Consider the following 21,610-nt stretch of genomic DNA (forward strand, 5'->3'; position numbering starts at 1 on the left):
GAGTAAATGTACAGTGTAAAAGTTTTTGTCCACCTGTAGAAATCTTCTATTTTTGCGTATTTGTCACACTTAAATGTTTGACATTATCAAACTAACTTTAATATTAGACAAAGATAACCCAAGAAAACGGAAAATACATTTTTAAATGATTCCATTTCTTGAAGGAAAAACACTGTCCAGTCCATCCTCTATATGAAAAGGTAATTGCCCCCTTACCTACCAATTTACCAAATAACCAAATTCATTCAGCAGCTGGGTTGAGTTTCACCATTCAGACTCACATGTGATTACTGCCAGGCTTGTTGTATCTAAATATCACTAAATAGAACCTGTCTGGCATTGTGACATAGCTAAAGGGTTTCAAAAAGTTGCATATTATGCCACATTCTAAAGAAATTTAAGATCAAATGAGAAACAAAGAAATTGACATTTATCATTGTGGAGAGGTACAAAGTCATTGCTGAGGCTCTGAGACTCCAAAGAACCATAGTGAGAGACATTTTCCACAAAAGGAGAAACATAGAACAGTGGTGAACCTTCCCAGGAGTGGATGATGTGCACAATCTTCTACAAGATTGTGCACATCATGACCTAAAGCTCTACACAGATGCCTAATGCAGCAAGACAAAGGCCCAGAACACAAGTCCACCTCTGAGTGGCTGAAACACTAAATGACGGTTTTGAAGTGGCCGAGACATTTTGTGTTTTGTGGGTTATCGCTGTCTAATATTCAATAAATATGAAGATCAACTTAATGATCTGGAATGTATAGTTACTTTTATGTTTACTTCAAATAAATAAACAAACAAACAAATGAGGACTTAAATAAAGAAATAAAATGAGATCTATACTTTAGAAACTATGCCATAATTTTTTTAAAACAAGTTCTTATACAATTTACTTTATATATTTTTTTATATTTTTAATTAGTCATTGTAACTTCTGTCTTCTAAAAAAAAAAAGACAAAAAACAAAAAAGGAAAGCAATCTTGAGCTCAAATAAAGCATAACTTGCTTCTTTGCTTCTGGATCCTACTTTTTTTAACCTCAAATAAATAAATAAATAAATAAAGATTCATGTAATAAGTGAGGAAAATATTTGTGAAGTGTAAAAATGCAAGTTTTTCAAACAGCTTCAAAATATTTTTAAAACAATTTACTAATGAAATAAATAGTAAATGAAATCAATATCTGTACACTGTAAAAAATTACTATTATTTTATAGATTTTCTATGTCTATATTTTTAAATGGTAGTATTTATATAGCACTTTTATCCAAAGCGCTTTACATGATATGTCACATTTACCCATTCACACACTGATGGCAGGAGCTGCCATGTAAGGCGCTAACCACAACCCATCAGGAGCAAGGTATCATGCTCAGGGACACCTCAACATGAGCACGACGGGCTAAGGATTGAACCGGCAACCTTCCAGTTACAAGATGGCTACTCTACCCACTGAGCCATGCCGCACATTATAATGGCTTTGTCTTATAAAAAATAAAAATGCAATCTTGAGCTCAAATGAAGCAAAAACTGCATCTTTGCTTCTAGATATTGTATATTTAATACATGAATAATAAATAATAATAAAATAATAACAAAACAATGAAAACAGGAACAAAAGTTTTTTATAGCTGTTTTTAAATATTAAAAAACTATTTACTATTATAGATTTTCCATGTTTTATATTTTTGCATTTGCCATTATAATGACTGTGTCTTGTAAAAAATATAAAATAAAAATGCAAAATTGAGCTCAAATATAGCAAAAACTGTTCTTCTAGATTTTGCATGTTTACTTCAAATTAGAAAATGAATGAAATAGCTATACAGTGTAGAAAAATGTCAGTTTTTAAAAACTGTTTATGAACAATTCACTATTGTTAGAAAGATTTTCCACATTTTATATTTTTGAATTAGCCTTTATAAAATAACAGGACAGCTGTCTTGTAAAAATTAAAGAAATAAATTGCGATCATGAGCTCAAATAATGCAAAAACTGCAGATTTTCTTCTAGATCCTCCATGTTTACCTCAACTAAATAAATAAAATATCTATACACTATAAAAAATGCAAGTTTTTAAAACAGTTTTAAACACAAAAATATATTAAAAAATGGACTATATTTTATAGATTTTCCAAGTTTTCTATTTTGCATTTGCCCTAATGACTATGTCTTGTAAAAGAAAACAAATATAGCAAAAATGCTGTATTTTCTTCTACATCCTGCATGTTTACCTCAAATAAACAAACAAATAAATAAAACTATATCTGTACACTGTAAATACTACAAGTTTAAAAAAACGTTTTAAAACAATTGTTTGAACATTACTTTTAATTGATGGATTTTCCATGTTTTGTATTTTTGCATTAGTCATTGGAATGGCTGTCTTGTAAAATATACAAATAAATAAATAAAGAAAGAATAAAAATAAATATGAAGCGGCAACTGCGTATATTTTTCTAGATTTTCCATGCTTATCTCAAATTAATAAAAATAAATAAATAAATAAAAATGAATACACTGTAAATAATGCAGTTTTAAGCAATTTTTGAATTAGTTTTTTGGGGAATAGTTTACTTTTATTTTACAGATTTTCCATGTGATATTATTACTGACTCCTGTATGGTGTCATGACGTTCCTCTCCACCGGGGGGCGCCGTCTTCTTTGGTCACTCGGTCGACAGCAGGTGTTCCGAGGTGAAGTGGCTCGCAGCGCTCGGGTGTTTCCGTCAGGACTCGGCAGCAAGCCGCCGTGGATGTGGGAATGCGGTTGCCAGAGGCTGTGGGCATTGGTGGACGCTCGGCGGAGATGTACGCACGGCTGCAGGAGCCCTCAGTGGCCGAATGTCGTCCGAGTTAGCGGGTTGCTTCTGGAATGTCAGACGGCCAGTTCGACTGGGAGTGTTTCTGTCGGGGATCTTCTGCCTTGTAGGGGGACGAGAGCGCAGCCAGGAAGGATTCCCCCACACCATGGAGCCGGGCACTGCAGGCAGCGTGAGTACAGCGGCAGACGGCCGGGAAGCCTCCGGGGACCGGGCTCATCCCCGCTGGAACCCACTCGTCAACTTTTTCGCGACCAATTTTACTGACGGGCGCGGCACATTGTTGCGGAGTGTCGCTCAGGTGCGCCACAATATTCCGGCTAATTGATGATTAATTACTTAACGTCGGGAGACACCTGCGGACCGTCGGAGCTCTGAGCGCCGCGTCTGACGTCTCATCGTCGGATTAATTTCTCAGGATTTTCCGCCGCCTTTTGTTGCTAAGGCGGTTGCTACGGACGACCAGCGAGTCCAAAGTCGTAAACAGACGGACTGACGGTGAAATAAAAAGGGCACTCAAGTGGTGTCCACTAATTTCAGGTGTTTTTCTGTCTAATTCTCACCTTCTGAGAGCTTCTAAATGCGGCTGTACCTGTCAACCTGTGCGACGTTCAGGCCATCTGTGTTTCTGCGTGTTTCAACGTGTTTCTGCATGTTTCTGTGTGTTTCTGTTGGCCCCCAGGATTGAGTTAACTGCGGCCAAGTAGCCAGATTACTGTGGATTAGCAAGCATTTAAAATAGTCACGTTATCCCAGCAGTCTTTGCACAGTCAGCTACAACAACACCTTTTAGGTTGGCTGCCAAGAAAACTAGGAAAAAAAATAGTGTGTGAATAAGTTGCATCTAAAATACACTGCTGGATGCGAAATGTGCAGCTGGTTTCTGATAAACGTAATTTAAATGTTCCTCACGAGTCAACAGAGTTCACATAAAGCCAAGAATGACTCACCTTGTAGGAACATAAACTAGTAAAAGGTCTGTTAGTTGAGGTAAACGTGAAGGATCTACTGGTAAAGATGCACTTTTTCCTTTATTTACACTCAAGCTTTGCTTTATTTGGGCTCAGGATAGACATAGCCATTAGAATGGCAAATTCAAAATAAATAACATTAAAAAACACAAAATCTAATGAAAATGAATCCCTAATGACAAACACTTACTGGTTTCAGCTTTTCAAATCTGATTATTTGCTTTTTTTCTTATATTTTAATTAACTGTTTTATACCAATAATAACCACATACCATTTTCCACTTCTGTCTGAATTTGTGAGGTAAACGGTGTATAGATTAATTTTTTAAAAAAAAACCCTGTCAAATGAAATAGTTTTTTGTTGTTGACAGAAGATACAACCTACTTTTAAGGTCTTCACAGGTCAACAGTTAATTTTAAACCAAGAATGACTCACCTTTTAGAAAAAGGTCTGTTATTTGAAATAAACAGAAGCAAAGATGCACTTTTTATTTCCGCTGAAGATCACAGTTTTTGTTTTACGACACAGCCTTTGAGAAATGCATAATATTTAATATAAAGAAAACACAAAATCTAATGAAAAGGAATCAGTAAATATAAACAAGCTTCAGCTTTTTAAGCTGAGCTGGATTCTGACTGGCTTTGGTCTGATTTCTGACTGTCTTGGTCAAGTTTCTGATTGGTTTTGGTCTGGTTTCTGACTGATTATGCTCTTAGTTTTAGACTGGATTTGGACCTGGTTTCTGACTGGTTCTGGTCTTGATTCTGACCAGTTCTGGTCTGGATTCTGACTGGTTTTGGTCTGGTTTCTGACTGGTTGTGGACCTGGTTTCGGAACCTGGTTTCTGATTGGTTTTGATCTGCTTTCTGACTGATTTTTGTCTGGATTCTGGCTGGATTTGGACCACAATTCTGACTTGATGCCTAAATGATTTTATTCATTGCTTTGGTCGGATTTCAGTCATTTCTGCTGGTGCGCTGGTTTTAGTTTGGTTTTTCTTATTTGATTTTCTGATTTTGAAATTGATTTAGCACAAATTTTGGACTTGATTTATGCTGGTATTAGACTGCTTTTACATTAGATTTGGTGCTGTAAACATTTGGCATGACTGATTCATTTTCATGAAATTTTGTCTTTTGTTTATGTAAATATTTTGCCTTTGCCATTGTAATGGCTGTGTCTTGTAAAATATATATGTAAAAATATATGCAACCTTGCAGACCTTTTTCAAGTTCACATGTCTACAAGATGAGTCATTCATGGTTTTACATGAACTCTGTTGACCTGTGAAGACCTGTCAGTTGCGTCTTCTGTCCACAACTAAAACTACTCCGTTTGACAGATTTTTTTAATAAATTTTTTTTATTTTATTTTTATCTATACGCATCTATACATAACCTATATACATATCTATCTATATTCACTGTTTGCCTCGTAAATTCACAGACAGAAGTGGAAAATAGTAACTGCATATGGTCATTATTGGCATAAAACAGTTAATGAAATAAATAAGAAAAATAGCAAATGATCAGCTTTGAAAAGCTGAAACCAGAAAAAAATTGACATCACTAATTATTGATATTCATTAGATTTGTGTTTTATATTTTTGCATTTGTCATTGTAATAGCTATGCCTTGTACGAAATATGCAATCTTGAGCTCCAATTTAGCAAAAACTACAAGCAAAGGTGCTGATCTTTGCTTGTAGATCGTTCATGTATACCTCACTTTTTACTAGTTTATGTCATCATTATTGGTATAAATTACTTAAGGAAATAGAAACAGCAAATAATGACATTTAAAAAGCTGAATCCAGCAACTATTTGACATTACATAAAAAAGATTAAAATGCTAAAAGCTGGTCAGTATTAACTGAATCCCCAAGGATCTGCAGGACCTGATTGTTCAGTGCTGCTTTGAAGTGACACTACCATCGTGTGTCTTTGATGTTTGCAGTGTGAAAGGTGACGGTGAAATGAAATGCAAAACACCTGACCCCCAACTATAAACCTTTTCCTGGTGATGCATCGAGGTGACGATACATAACAAGGTACCCACTGCTCTACACTCCAGTTTATTTATGATGAAAACATTTACATAATAGTCAATTTATTTCACAAATATGTCACAAGAAAGAGTATCATGTACAGTGCCCCCTTCAGAAATCTACACTTAAATGTTTCAGATCAACAAAGTAATATTGACATTTATTGAATATTAGACAGAGATAACCTGCAAAATACAAAATGCAGTTTTACATGATGGTTTATTGAAGATTTATTGAAAGCCTGTATCACCCCTGTGAAAAAGTAATTGCCTCCCTGAACTTAATAACTGGTTGGCCCCTTGGCAGCAACAACTGAAGGTAAATGTTTGTTCCAGCTTGTGATCAGTCTTTTACATCACCATGAAGGAATTCTGATCCGCTCTTCTCTGCAGAATAGTTTTAGTTTGGTCACATTTAAATGGTTTTTCAGCATGAACTGTCCTTTTAAGGTCTTGTCACAGAATCTCAGTTGGATTCAAGTCCAGACTTTGGCTCGGCCACTCCACAACATTTATTACTCCGTCAAGGAACGCAGCAGACTTATGTGATGATCGGCATACGTTTGTCTGTCCGTCTGTTATTCCGTCAGTGCGCAACATTACTCAGAAACCGACAAACAGATTTGGATGAAATTTTCAGGGAAGGTCAGAAACCACACAAGGACTAAGTGATTCGATTTTGGCAGTGATGTAGCTTATAGTCTGGAGCCACGGATTTGTTAAAGGTTTCTGTATCATTGCAAGATAGCAGCACAGGAATACTGTAACTATGAAAACAAGTGAACGCTACGTCAGCTGCCTGCTGACGGTCACATGATTGCGATCTTACTACAAATCGACTGCTGCAGACACTGATGGTGGATATTCTCCTGGAGGATTTTCTGATAGAGAGCAGAATTCATAGCTCCATCATTTATGACAAGTCGTCTAGGTCCTCAAACCATGACACGACCACCACCATGTTTCACTGCTGGTATCATGTTCTTCTTGTGAAATGCAATATCTTTAGATGTTCATCTGGGTTCTTTTGTGACCTCCTGGATTAGATAATGACACTCTTGGACAAATGTTGGTCATTGGTCCACTCCTGGGAAGGTTCACCACTGTTCTATGTTTCTCCATTTGTGAATAATGTCTCTCACTGTGGTTCTCTGGAGTCCCAGAGTCGTAGCAATGACTTTGTACCTCTCCACACTGATAAATGCCAATAACTTTGTTTCTCATCTGTTCTTGAATCTCTTCAGAGCATGGCATCATGTGCTGCATTTTGAGACCCTTTAACTACATCACAATGCCAGACAGGTTCTGTTTAGTGACATTTAGATTCAACAAGGCTGGCAGTGCTGCACAGTGGAGTAGTGGTTAGCACTTTCGCCTTGCAGCAAGAAAATCCCTGGTTCGAGACCCGGCCTGAGCCTGGGATCTTTCTGCATGGAGTTTGCATGTTCTCCTTTTGCATGCGTGAGTTTTCTCCGGGCACTCCGGCTTCCTTCCACAGTCCAAAAATATGCTGATGTTAACTGATCACTCTAAATTGCCCGTAGGTGTGAATGTGAGTGTGATTGTTTGTCTGTATATGTAGCCCTGTGACAGACTGGTGACCTGTCCAGGGTGTCCCCTGCCTTCACCCGAGTCAGCTGGGATAGGCTCCAGCACCCCCCGCGACCCTAATGAGGATAAAGCGGTGTATAGAGGATGGATGAAGCCTGGCAGTAATCATATGTGTGTGAATGATGAAACTGAACCCATCTGCTGAATGAATTTGGTAGATTGGTAGCTAATGTGGCAATTACTTTTTCACATAGGGAAAGACGGGCTGGACAGTATGTTTTCTTCGAAAATTAAAATCAGTATCTAAAAACTGCCTTTTTTGCTGCCATTGATTATTTCTGTCTTATATGAAAATTAGTTTGAGGATCTGAAACATTTAAATGTGACAAATATGGATGCTAAAATAGAAGATTTCTATAGTGGGGGCAAATACTTTTGCACAGCATTATATGTCACAAGAAAGCATATCATGTAGTTGTGTGTTTTTCCTCTGTGTCTACATATTTACTGATTTAAATGCAGCATACAGTGGAATAGAACAAGGCTTTTAAAATTTTTTCTTGCCCACCAGTTGTGGAGTTTGTGAAGCCAACGGCAACATCATGTTCTATGGTTCTTCGTCGGGGGCCAGTATGTCCCTTCCATCCAAGAGCCGCCTGAAACGCCAGAGCAGGACCTTCACACAGGTGCTCACACAAACACCAGCACATGAACACATGAACACACTGTCATCCAGGTAAATAACATACAAACTCAATGATTTCAACAAACTATGTAAAGAAAACTTGATAATAAAGCAGTTTTTACTGATATTTGAAATCTTGTAGACACTTAATTTAATGACCTACAAACAGTATGTTTTCTGACTTGTGGTTTGAAGATTTTATTTGCTATATCTAAAATAGATTATCTGTGAGTCACACTGTTGTTGTGACATTCAGACATTCATGGCGACCAGAAGATGAATCATAATAACTTTACTCCATCAGCATGTCAGACAATCTTATTTGTTCTAAACATGACAAACACATGTAAACCTAATAACGTCAGGCTGAACTGAAATAGAAAATGTACATTGCACCTGCTAAACATTACTGTCATTTCTTACCTTATTTACCAATTATCTTGATGATCAGTTATTTGGCTTTTTAAAAAAATCAGTGATTGCAGCTTCTTAAATTATTTTCTAATGTCTTTACTACTCTGACAGCCAACTGAGTATCTTTGAGTTTAGGTAAAGCAGAACTTTTGTGGGTTTTGGAAAACACTGATCACCATTTTTTAAAACTTTTTTCTGACATTTTCTAGACCAAACACCTCACTGGTCAATCAAGAAAATGATCGACAGACTAATTGATGATGAAAATAAACATTAGCTGTAGCTCTGATGCTCATGCTACTTTATTCTGGTTCACTCTTCTCTGCAGAATAGTTTTAATTTAGTCACATTAGATGGTTTACCAACATGAACTGTCCTTTTAAAGTCTTGCCACAACATCTTAGTTAGATTCAAGTCCAGACTTTGACTCGGCCACTTCAGAACCTTCATTTAGTTCTTTTTGAGCCACTCAGAGGGGGACTTGCTTGTGTGCTTTGGGTCATTGCCTTATTGCATAAACCATTAATGTTGAGATTTAGGTCATGTACTGATAGTGGATATTCTCCAGGAGGACTTTCTGATAGAGAGTCAGAATTCATGGCTCCATCAGTGATGACAAGTTGTCCAGGTCCTCAAACCATCACACTACCACCCACCACCTTGTGGAATGCAGTATTAGCTTTATACTTCATAGCAAAACCTTTTTATGCATAAATACTGTACATACTTTTGGTGATACAGTGACCCTGCAGGTCATTCAGTGCTGTATACATGTCCACCAGGTCCTGTACCGAACTCTGAGCTACAGAGATCGTGTCCCAGCAGAAACTGGAACCAACACCCGAGGCGACCGGCGCTCCACCACTGAGCCTCCAGAGCGGCCAGCAGACGACCCAGCTGAACTCTCCACGCAGAGCTCAGCCCCTGGGGTGCTGAAGATCTTTGGAGATGAAATCTGTGCAGGCGCCAATTACAAGAGCGTCCTGGCCACGCCTCGATCTAGTGCCCAGGAGCTGGTAAAGGAGGCCCTGGAGCGCTACTCGCTCAATAAGAACGCTGCTCACTGCTATGTCCTGTGCGATGTGATCGGACGTCTGGAGTGCGGAGGTGGCATCGGAGGAGGGGGGTGGCGGACTGAGTGCCTACGAGCACTTGGGGACAATGAGAAGCCACTGTTGCTCCAAGAACTGTGGAAGCCCCGAGAAGGACACGCTCGCAGGTTTGAGCTGCGCAGGAGGGCAGAGGTGGAGGAACTGAACGCCAAGGAGAAGGACACCATCACTGCTGGTGAGAAAACATACACACAGAGATACGTACACACACACACATCACAAACACAGCAGCTGGTCTAATTCGCTTCCTTTCTTAACGTGTCAAACTCAGCGGAAAAGCACAGCTCAGTAGCTCCTCTGCAGGGTGTGCGTGCGTGCGTGTGGACTTGCACACGATGCACAGTATTGTCCTGTAGAGAAGATGTTGTTCCGGTGTGTTTCTTTTAATTTGGAAGTGCTGTGACTACACACTGTTTCAACTGGGTTTCTATTACAGACACACACACTCTATTTGTGCAGTGAAAATGCACGGACAGCTGGTCGATTGATTGAGTGAAATCTGAAACCTCTAAAACTGGAGCTGTGGATGGCTATGAGCACTCTGGGGTTTTTATGAATGACATATTTCTACTACAGACGAGGTTGCAGGACACTGTTCCCAGATCAGAGAGTCAGGAGACTCAGGAAAACAACTGTTGTGACTTTTACATCTGCAATGCAGCAATATGAACACTGATCTCCACTCTGCCTGTGTAAGTGTCTCTTCAGGAGTCATGATGTGACCTTTATCTGTTATTGGTTTACTGATTGATGGGAAAGTTTACACAGACATGCTCACGCTCTGCCTCGTGCATCCCGTTGAAGAAATTCATCAACAACCAGCTAGTGTGGTTTTCAGGGAGATCCAGGAAGTATTTTCAGCCTCACACTCACACATTGCACCTTATAGCATCGGCAGCGCTTCTCATGAAGCGTGCCAGAGTTTACTGGTTGCTATGTCAACAGAGTCAGTTAGTAATCTGTTTTGCTGCTTTATTTTGCTGCTGTCGGATCATTTTCAGACACTACAGAAGACAAAATTAGCCTGTAGACTGCATAAATGTTTAAAGGATAAGATTGGTAGTGCAACATACTGTGTGAAAGTATGGGTTTTTTTTGTTGTTTTTTTTTTAGCTTTTGGGGGAATTGCTGGTAATAGCTGGCATCAGTTCATTGTAGAGTGAAGGAAAAGAGGTGGGTGAACGCTGACCTGAATTTAGTTTTTCAAGGTCAGTTTTGAAGTCAAACAGAAAAAAAGAAAAGACCACAATAAAAGTGAAATTACTACAACAACAGGCAAAAATTACCGCAAAAAGACGCACACAAAAATTGGCAGAAATGTATCATTTTCTTTCTTTTACTAAAACCAGGACATGTTTGGTAACTCTAGCGATGATAAAAATAAAATGTGACAGCAGAAACAAACACCTTATATGAGTGATATGCAACGATATGAGCAACTGTAGCTTTCATTAGTTGAATGTCTATTCACTGAATTTCGGGTCACTTCAAGCAGCTTTGCCCTTCACTTCTGCTATCTGCTTGGTCTTTTCTTTGCAACAACAACCTCTGAGCAGCAACCTACCAGGCTGAAAATGTAAAATTTTGCAGAGGATTTGGATCGTGAAACTCTGCTAGTTGCTTTTCAGTGGATTATCCGTTTCCAGATGCAAGATTCAAGATTCCCTAAATGTCATTTTCCCAAGTATCTCCATATGTAGTAAAACAAAAAAAAACATTCCTCAATAGTTCAGGCACTTAAAACTCAAAAACAAGAAAAAATATTCAGATAAATGAAAATGGTGACAACAAAAGTTTCATAGTGGATGTCTAAATAGCAGCAGATTAAAATTTAACAGGTAAGAAGGACAAATTGTGCATGTACTGTTCATGATGGAGATCAGTTTAGATAAATCAATCACTTTCCTGCACAAATTTATTGTGCTGAAATGCTTTCCTGCATATATTTCTGGTGCTAAATTGTTCTTTTGTGTTACTTAAGCATCATTTTGTGTCATTTTTGTTATTTTAGCATACATTTGTGTCATTTTTGTTTTTTAAGAATCATTTTGTGGCATTTTTGTGTTTTTGTATCATTTTTGTGTTATTTTAGCATAGTTTTCTTTCCTGCACATATTTATTGTGCTAAATTGCATTTTTGTGTTATTTAAGCATTGTTTGGTGTAATTTTTGTGTTATTTTAGCATAGTTTTCTTTCCTGCACATATTTATTGTGTTAAATCACTTTCCTGCACATATTTTCCTATGGTAGAAGCTTGAAAAACTATTTCTACTATTTTCAGCTACGGATTAATACATGTTTGGTGTGAGGATATAGAGCAGGACGGTATATGTGGGCGATCTGGGCAAAACCTGCTGGACAGAATCACGATCCATGATCTGAATCCCAGATTTAGCTGAAGTCATGTTGTGCCTATGGTAGCTTGGATACAGCGACTGTCACGTTAACTCGAGACTAAAGGTACAAATCTTTGCTGTGCATTTTCACTCTCATTTAAGTTAATTTTAGTTAATCCACCATCTACTAGTAGTCATTATGTGTCCTACACTTCCAGGATATACTACATCATACTTTGGATGTGGGTTTGAATCAAATCATTGTTGATTTTTTTTTTTTCTTACTTTAAATGAAACACAGAGCACCACCAGCCTCATCATTTAAGACGTTTCAGCTCCTGCTGCAACTTGAAGCTCGTCTGCGTAGTGCCTGAAAATCTAACTGAACTCACAGCAGCAAAGAATACTTCCTGTGATAAAACTGCTATGTCGACTAAGGTGTATTAACACACGTTTTCATTTTCAGACTAACCTTCTCTCTGTTGTGTTATGGTGTTAACAAAGCTCACACACCCTGGAGTCTGTTTCTCTTTGCCTCCGTCTGTGAGCACACATGCAGCCAAATTAACTGCGTTCTCGTCCTTTTCTATGGAGCTAGAACAGTCTCATAATTAATAAATGCACACAGAAGAATTCACAAATGTATACTGGTATTAATACAAAAATGTCTCTCAACACATAAATATTTTTTGATGCACACAAAAACATTGGCCTTTTTGTAAAAAAGTAAAAAACAATCCACAAATAAATTAAGAAAGTTCACAAATGTATTTCTGCATTCACAAACTGCTTTTGTGTGTGAATCTTTTTGAGACTCCCCTACCTGGTCTCGATCCACAAATGCATTTTTTTCAACATGGAAGTTTCTGTAGCCAATCAGATGTTTCCCTCCTTTCAGCCAATCACAAAAACTCGTGGTGGTGGGTGTACTGTGCATTGTGTTTTATTTTGAAGGTTCCGGTTTAACTTCCTGTCTGGTGCTTTCTCAACGACAGTGAATTTACGAGGTTTTGAAGTGGCGGTGCAGAAAATAGACCTGAAGCAAATCTCCAGGGATGCGGCGCTGGCGCTCCGCAGCGCGTGCAGTGGAACTTGTCTGATAGAAGAGAATGGGTTCAAAGTGCTGCGCAGTGCGATTCAAGAGCGCGGCGCTGCGCGGCGCTTTCGCGTTATGTGGAAATTGGAGGTTACGGCGCGGCAGGGGAGTCTCAAAAAGATTCACACACAAAGGCAGTTTGTGAATGCAGAAATACATTTGTGAACTTTCTTAATTTATTTGTGGATTGTTTTTTACTTTTTTACAAAAAGGCAAACGTTTTTGTGTGCATAAAAATATTTATGAGTTGAGAGACATTTTTGTAGTAATACCAGTATACATTTGTGAATTCTTCTGTGTGCATTTATTAGTTATGAGACTGTTCTAGCTCCATACTTTTCTGCTGGTTTTGCTGTGACGGTCTTCAGCAGCAGCAGATCGGATGTCAGCTAAAGTAAATCTGAGTGTAAAGGAGATCATACTGTGACTAAAACAAGCTAATTCGACAGTGAAAATCCTCATTCTCACACCTTTAACTGTGGATCTCCTCACTTACTGCAAATCTCAGGCCTGTTCTACCCCATGATGCATGAATGTGTGTGTGTTTGGGGGCTGTTCTGTGTTTTGGTTTGGGGGGGGTGTTTTCTCATCCTCCTCCTAACAAGTCCCACCCTGCTGTAGGGCCCAAAACCCCCCAATTCCTGGCGGCTCTAATGGGTCGGTCTGGGCTAGGCAAACACAGGAGCTCCCCCCTGCGGTGCGGTCGAGTGGTACAGTCTGGCTCTAAAGGTGGGGACTGGCCTCAGGTAGGGTGGTTGTCAGTCATTGCCATGAAGACCACCTCTGCTGGTGTTTTTCACCCCCCATTGCCACTGGTTTGGAGTGTGCGAGTAAATTTGTGTGAGCCATCGCATGGCCTCAGAGTCGTCCAGGAGCTGCTCAGTTTCATCTGGTCCACTGTGCTGCTCCATCCAGCCCCATTTACTCCATCTGACTGCGACTGGATTTGTTTTAACTGTTGGTCTCCACTCAGCTCACACATGACTGTTGCACTTTTGTCACTGCAGCCTGAGAGGTTGCTTCAACCAGACTTCACTCAAACATTCAGTTGGACACAGTTTTAGCATCTGGGCTCCATACACCACCACAATGGATCTGAATAAAACAGTCAAAATGTGTTTTGTGCAGACTTTCAGCTTTTATTTGACAGTATTTTTACATCCAAATCAGGTGATAGATGGAGGAATTACAACAAATTTTAAATGAGGCTTTCACCTTTTTAAGGGACCAAAAGTAACTGGACAAACTCCTTTGCAGCCTGACGTGAAATCCGTAGACATCACCAGACGCTGGGTTTGGTCCCTGGTGATGATCTGCCAGGCCTCTACTGCTGCTGTTCACTTCCTGTTGTTCTCCAAGGGCCGAGTCAGTCATCCAATCTAATTGAGCTGCATTTCCCTGCCGAAGACAAAACTGAAGGGATAATGCCACAAGAATCAGCAGGAACTGAAGACAGCAGCGGTAGACGCCTGGCAGAGCATCACCAGGGACCAAAGCCAGCGTCTGCTGATGTCTGTGGGTTCCAGACTTCAAGCTGTCACTGACTGCAAAGGAAAAAAAGTGACAATTTGATTTATGACTCTGTTAGTTTTACCAATTACTTTTGGTCCCTTAAAAGGGTGGAGGACACATTTGAAGTGTGTTGTAATTCCCTCACGGTTCACCTAATTTGGATGTAAATACCCTCAAATTAAACCTGAAAGTGTGCACTTAAAGTGTATCTTGAATTTTTCATTTCAGATCCATTGTGATGGTGTACAGAGCCCAAATGCTGAAAATATTTTCAGTGTCCAAATTATTTATTTACTTGACTGTATATGTTCACAAAACTCATTCCAAGTTTAAGCACATTATCTTCTTTTCCTTCTTTTTGTTTTGCTTCTGTTTCTTATTCTCACTCCTTGCTTTCTTGCTTACTGTTCCTCCTCGTAGATATTAATGCCCAGGCTCGTAAGCTCCAGAGGAACAGGGCGAAGGGGGCTCTGACTCTGCCCCGTTCCAGCAACTCATCCTTCAGTCGCAGCCTCAGTGAGACCAGCCTCAACCAGGTGGGCATCCTGCTGCAGTTTTACTGGTCGTGTTCACTGAAGTTACCTAAATCTTAAATGTGTTTTTTCTGTTGGTGTGCATGCAGCTTGGGATGGGAGAGGAGCCCAAGCGTTATTACTCCACACTGCCAGGACCTTTCAGAGGCCGAGAACATGAGATGGCGAGCAGCGGTCGAAGGAAGGAGGAGGGGAGTCAAGGGGGAGGAGGGGTGAGGCACTCTCTGTACCAGTCCCCCCACCTTCTGCTGCTACAGGGCTTCAATCGACAGGTGAGGACAGTGACAAGGTTCACGTGTTGCACTAGAGGCCTCTGATTTTCTAAAAATAAAAATTCATTCCCATTAGATTTTTATTTTTCATTTTACGATTTTGTATTCGCCGATGTAATGACATTGCCTTGAAAAAAAACTATCTTGAGCTCATTAGAATTGATTAAATTGAGCAAAAATGATCTACACTCTGCTGTTGTCCAGCTTCTGCATTTTAACCTGAATTAACAGGTTTGTTTCTAGTTTATATCCCTACAAGGTGATTCAATTGGCTTCAATTGGCAATGAACTCTATTGACGTATGAAAACCTTAAAATTTGGTTGCATCTTCTGTCCACAACTAAAACAATTTCATTTAACTGTTTTTTTCTTTTTTTTAAATTTATCTATTCACTGTTTACCTCATAAATTAACACACAGAAGTGGAAAATAGTAACTACATGTCATTAATACTGGTATACAACAGTTATTGTAGTTAATGAAATAAATCAGAAAAACTGTAAATAATCAGATTTAGAATGCTGAAACCAGCCAAAAAATTTGAATAATGATTCATTTTCATTAGATTTTGTGTTTTTAAATGTTTTACATTTTTGCATTTGTCATTGTAATGGCTGTATCTGCTACAAAATATGCAATCTTGAGTTCAAATAAAGCAGAAACAACATCTTTACTTCTCGTTCCTGCAAACAAACCTTTTTCCAGTTTATCTCTCTATGATGTCAGTCATTCTTGGCACGTGAAGAAGACCAGCTGTTCAACAGGATTGTGTCTCTCATAGAACCTGGAGGATTGTGCACTGATTTGAACAGGATTCAATTCAGTTTTATTTATACACCTATCAGCCACAACATTATGACCACTGACACATGAAGTGAACAATATATTGGTTCTTCGTGATGTTCTGCTGGAAAACCTATTGGCGTCCTTGTTGATGAGATTTAGACACTCAAATAAAATTGTCCCAGAACAAGCACACTCCTTCATGCAAATGGCAATCCTGAATATCACTGGCCTACCTCCGCATGAAAATGCACCGCACCACATTGCAAAACCATCAACCAATCAGGAACATCTTGGGAAACATGACAGTCGGCCAAGATGTTGATTTGACCTCTAAACTTCCTAGACCCCATTCTAGAAGATGTAACATCTTCTGAAGAGGTTACATCTTCTGTCTGCAACAAAAACTACTTTATTCGACAGTATTCCTTGTTTTTTTTATTAATCTATTCACCCTTGACCTTGTAAAATTACAGAAATAAGGGGAAAATGTAATTTCATGTTGTTATTATTGGTGTAAAACAGCAAAACTGACAAATATTTGACATTACTGATTCATTTTCATTAGATTTGTGTTTTTTTTTTAATGTTTTGTAGTTTTGCCATTGTAATGGCAAAACTTGCAATCTTGAGCTCAAACAAAGCAAAAACAGCATATTTACTTTTAGATCTTACATGTTTCTGTTGTAGGACTGCCTGGTTTACCTGCTGAACAGGGAGCAGCACACAGTTGGTCAGGAGACTCCCTCAGCTCGACCCAACATCTGCCTCTTCTCTCCAGACATCCTGCCTCTCCACTGCCGGTTGCGTCGCGTCCCTACTGCCCGTCGCCATGCTGTCAACAGCAGTACCAAGGGAGAGGAGCTGCCGGAGAGTCAGCGGTCCTGTGTGGCTGTGGAGCCCGTACTCAATGCCACGGTCCTTGTGAATTTTTCCCGCTGTGAGCGCTCTACCACTCTGCGACATGGTGACCTCCTCTCCTTCGGAGCTCATTACATCTTCCTGTACAAGGACCCCACAGGTGCTAAGCCTCTGCCGGCCCAAACCCTGGCACGTCTTCGCACACTGGGGCAGTTGTACGATTCCGGACTGGAGGAGGCTGATGGCGGAGCTCAGACCTGTAAGATGTGCGGATCTGTGCTGAAGGACAGAACAGTCCAGGTGCTGAGCGCCCCGTCGGTCAGACGCACCTTCAAACCTCACCTGGTGAAGCCTCGCAGCGTGGGGACAATGTCAGGAGGGCCACAAACACTGTCTGGAGGTGATGGAGGAGGTAGAGGTCAAAAAAGGAGGCTACAGCTGGAGTTTGACTTGGCACATGAAGATCAGCTGTTGAACAGGATTGTGTCTCTCATAGAACCTGGAGGTTTGTGCACTGATTTAAACAGGATTCAATTTAGTTGTGTTTATACACTGATCAGCCACAACATTATGACCACTGACGCGTGAAGCAGTGGTGTAGTCTAGTTTTTTCTAGTGGGTATACTCCGGCCTCATAAACCAAAGCCAGGTCAGGTTCTCATATATGTGCGCGTGCACTCAAACACACACACACACACACACACACACACACACACACACACACACACACACACACACACACACACACACACACACACACACACACACACACACACACACACACACGCGCGCACACACACACAGCAACAGCAGCTCCTTTATTTCAAACTACCAATTAGATACTTATAGACATTAGCGTCAGCAGCTCCTCCTCCTGCCATCAGGTAGAGCTGATGTTTCCTCTTCATCATGTGCAGAGTTTTGTTCATTTATTTTTGTGCAAATAAGTTTTATTGAAATATTAAACAAAAGTAAGAATGCCTGTTTTTGTAACAGAACAAATGCACAAAATGAGTCAATTATAAGGCTTCTCATAAAAACACTGAATGAAAAAGAGTTTGTCAAAACACAAATGATTCATATTTGCCAGGTTAGGCTAAAATATGAGGCTACAAACAATAATAAATTAGGAGCCGTTTGGGAGCCAAAAGAAGCGACTTTTCTTTGGAAGCCGTACCAAAAGCTCTCTGAAAAGAGCCGAACTTCCATCACTACTGTCCTCCTCTCTGTCCCTCATCTCTCAACTGGTTTTTGAAGGCAGAGCTGCGATGCAATTCAGAGACTTCATTAACTGAGTAGCTTCACGTGGGATGCCTGAACTCGTACATAATTGGCCTGTGCGTTTCTGAGCTGATAGACCATTGATAAACACTGGAAAGCTACACCAGTAAAATAGAAGCGACCTGTCAAATTTACACCCGTATAGACGGCGTCTGGGTCCGGATCCGGACCGCGGTCCGTCTTTTAGTGAGCCCTGTTCTCAGCCAGACACCTTCCCCCGTCCCATAAAACTTCACCGCTTCCTGACACAGAGAAGACGAATTTATGAATGGGAAAGTGAACGTTATGTCAAAAAACTTACTGATACATATGTTTGCGCATTTTTAAGTGGTTGTATGAAAATTCTGGACCCTTTCTAGTGAGTATACGTCGTGTACCTGCGTATCACGTAGACTCCACCACTGACGTGAAGTGAATAACATTGATCATGTTTTTCAATTAGTGCGGAGACTGAGAGCCAGGCCTTCTTGTCCTTCTTGTTGTTCTATGTGGTGTTCTGCTGGAAAACCTTGGATTTTGGCATCCTTGTTGATGATATTTAGATACCCAAATAAACGTTGTTCCAGAACAAGCACACTGCTTTATGCAAATGGAAATCCTGAATGCCACTGCCCTACCGCCGCATGAAAATGCACCGCATCACATTCCAAAACCATCAACCAATCAGGAACATCTTGGGGGAACATGACAGTTGGCCTCGATCTTGATTTGACCTTCAAACTTCCTAGATCCCATTCTAGTCAAATATCAACAGGATGCAGTGGAACAAGTTTGATTCCCACTGCACAACCCAGAGTACCCAAAGGATCCACTGCCAACATCCTGGTGCCAGGCCCCATAGGACACCCTGAGAGGTCCTCTGGTTCAGACCTATGGCTCAGAACATTTTTGATCACATAAAGGGCACCAACACAATCTTAGGCAGGTGGTTACAATGTAATGCCTGATAGTTGTATAGTGGCATTTCACAACGTATGTCGTCTCATAGCACTGCACATAATGAGGAAAAGATCTTACAAATTATAATCAGAGAAGCTTTGAGCAAATAGTCAGCAATGGTGGGAAGGAACTAAAAACACTTTTAACAGGAAGAACAAAAATGAAACCTCCAACAGAACCAGGCTTGGGGCAGGCAGCCATCTGCCTCCACCGGTTGGGTGAGAGTGGGGGTGAAAGGGATACAAATAGAACAATGAATATTTTGGAGGTCAGTGAGAACAGAAACTGTAGGTCAGAGATGTGTAGCTCCAGATCCAAAGAACAAGTGGAGTTAGTGAATGTAATGATGATATACACTCACCAGCCACTTTATTAGATACACATTGCTAATAAAAGGTCAGACCCTTTTGCTTTCAGAACTGACTTAATTCTCAATCGCATGCTCTCAACAAGGTGCTCTGAACATTCCTCAGAGATTTTGGTCCATAATGACGTGATGGCATCACTCAGTTGCTGCAGATTTGTTGGATGCACATCCATGATACCATCTCCCGTTCCACCATATCCCAAAGGCTGTATTGGATTGAGATCTGGTGACTGTGGAAGCCATTGGAGTACAGGGAACTCATTGTTATGTTCAAGAAACCAATTTGAGATGATTTGAACAATACACAGTGTGAAAAAGACTGTATTCAACATTTAAAAAATAACTTTGTACAAAAAATTCAATGCAAAATGCATCTTAAAAGAGCATTTTCTATTTTAATGACAGGAGTATTGCACAAATATTGATCAAACTATTGCAACAACACATTATTAGTAGGGTAAAACTAAGCTGTCTCACGACAGTCTTTATAATTGAGCATGGACTTTAAACCATGCTCAATTGGTACCCAGGTGCCCAAAGTGTCCCAAGAAAATATCCCCCACACCATTACACCACCACGCCAGCCTGAACCATTGATAAAAGGCAGGATGGATCCATGCTTTCATGTTGTTTACACCAAATTATGAACACCTGAATGTCACAGCTGACATGGAGACTCATCAGACCAGGCAACATATTTCCAGTCTTCTATTGTCCAATTTTTGTGAGCGCATGCAATTGTGGCCTCAGTTCCCTGTTCTTAGCTGAGTGGCACCCGGTGTGGTCTTCTGCTGCTGTAGCCCATCTTCTTCAAGGTTGGCCGTATTGTGTGTTCAGAGACGGTATTCTATATTCCTTGGTTGTAATCAGTGGTTGTTTGAGTTCCCTTTTATCATCTCCAACCAATTTGCCCGCTCTCCTCTGACCTCTCACATCAACAAGGCTTTTTCGTCCACACACCTGCTGCTCACTGGATATTTATTCTTTTTCGAAACATTCTCTGTCTATCCTAGAGATGGCCGTGTGTGAAAATTCCAGTAGATCAGCAGTTTCTGAAATACTCAGACCAGGCCCTCTGACACCAACAACCATGCCATGACTTCAGCAAGTTGTCTTGACCACGTCTACATGCCTAAATGCATTGATTTGCAGCCATGTTATTGGCTGATGAGCTATTTGTGTTTACAAGCAATTGGACAGGTGCACCTAATAAAATGGCCGGCGTGTATATAACTGTATAGAAGAGAGGATAAAGAATATAAGATGTCAGCTGAACTTTGAAGATTAACTGTTTATGTCTGAGGTGTTCTTTGTTAAGATTGTTGTACTGTGCAAAATTGCAGAGTTGCAACAGCTAATTGATTAGTTGTTAACTATTACATTTATCTGCAAGTATTTTGATCATTACATTGAGTATTTTATTCAGAAAAATAAGTTCATATTTTCTGATGAGCTTTTGAGATTTTAATATTCTCCTCTTTGACAATAAACAGAATATCTTTGTATTTAAGAATATCGTCCTGAGGGTTGATAAACACTCAGCAATATTTTTTCACAATTTTGTGAAATTTTATAGACCACTTAATGTACGTATAAAATAATTTAGAAAATAATCATAATGAAAATAATTTTTAGTTTTAGCCTTTATACACTCACTTCTTCTGGTATTTAGGTATTATTTTTTCCAGACGGTATCATTCTGAAATTTCTTTGTCATGGTCAAAACGCAAAAGTTACAAATTTTGTTTTTACAGATAAAAATTACAGTTCAGTACATAGTTAGGACAAAAAAAAGAGGAAGATGAGAAAATGGTGACAAGAGGTTTTGTCTGCCAGTAATGGTTCCAAGTCATCAGTTTTCCACCCTTGTCCTTTCAGGTATCAATCCTAAATGTAACATTTTGAAAATTCGACAGTAACATCTCTTTGCTGAATCAGTGCCCAGAAAATTTGTTCAATGAAACCTGTGAATTTTCAGTTGCTGTGAGCTGCAGGTCTACATGTACACCATGTAAATAAA

At 39.7% G+C, this 21,610-nt stretch overlaps 1 protein-coding gene across 8 annotated transcripts in view; it reads left to right on the forward strand.

Moving 5' to 3' along the window:
- Positions 1-2,583: 2,583 nt before the first annotated feature.
- radil (Ras association and DIL domains) overlaps positions 2,584-21,610 on the forward strand; it is an 83,907-nt gene continuing 64,880 nt past the window's right edge. The window contains exons 1-8 of one of the 8 annotated variants that reach the window (XM_051945630.1): positions 2,584-3,002; positions 5,758-5,851; positions 7,970-8,084; positions 9,280-9,784; positions 13,664-13,771; positions 14,975-15,090; positions 15,177-15,359; positions 16,833-17,508. In XM_051945630.1, the coding sequence (XP_051801590.1) occupies positions 8,001-8,084; positions 9,280-9,784; positions 13,664-13,771; positions 14,975-15,090; positions 15,177-15,359; positions 16,833-17,508 (1,672 nt within the window). In that variant the 5' untranslated portion in view covers positions 2,584-3,002; positions 5,758-5,851; positions 7,970-8,000. Of the gene's footprint in view, positions 3,003-3,163; positions 3,371-5,757; positions 5,852-7,969; positions 8,085-9,279; positions 9,785-13,663; positions 13,772-14,974; positions 15,091-15,176; positions 15,360-16,832; positions 17,509-21,610 lie in introns of those variants that run through there. The other 7 variants (XM_051945628.1, XM_051945629.1, XM_051945625.1 and 4 more) reach the window with 7 other exon arrangements.

Source organism: Acanthochromis polyacanthus, chromosome 3, assembly GCF_021347895.1.
Source record: "Acanthochromis polyacanthus isolate Apoly-LR-REF ecotype Palm Island chromosome 3, KAUST_Apoly_ChrSc, whole genome shotgun sequence".
NCBI lineage: Eukaryota > Metazoa > Chordata > Actinopteri > Pomacentridae > Acanthochromis > Acanthochromis polyacanthus.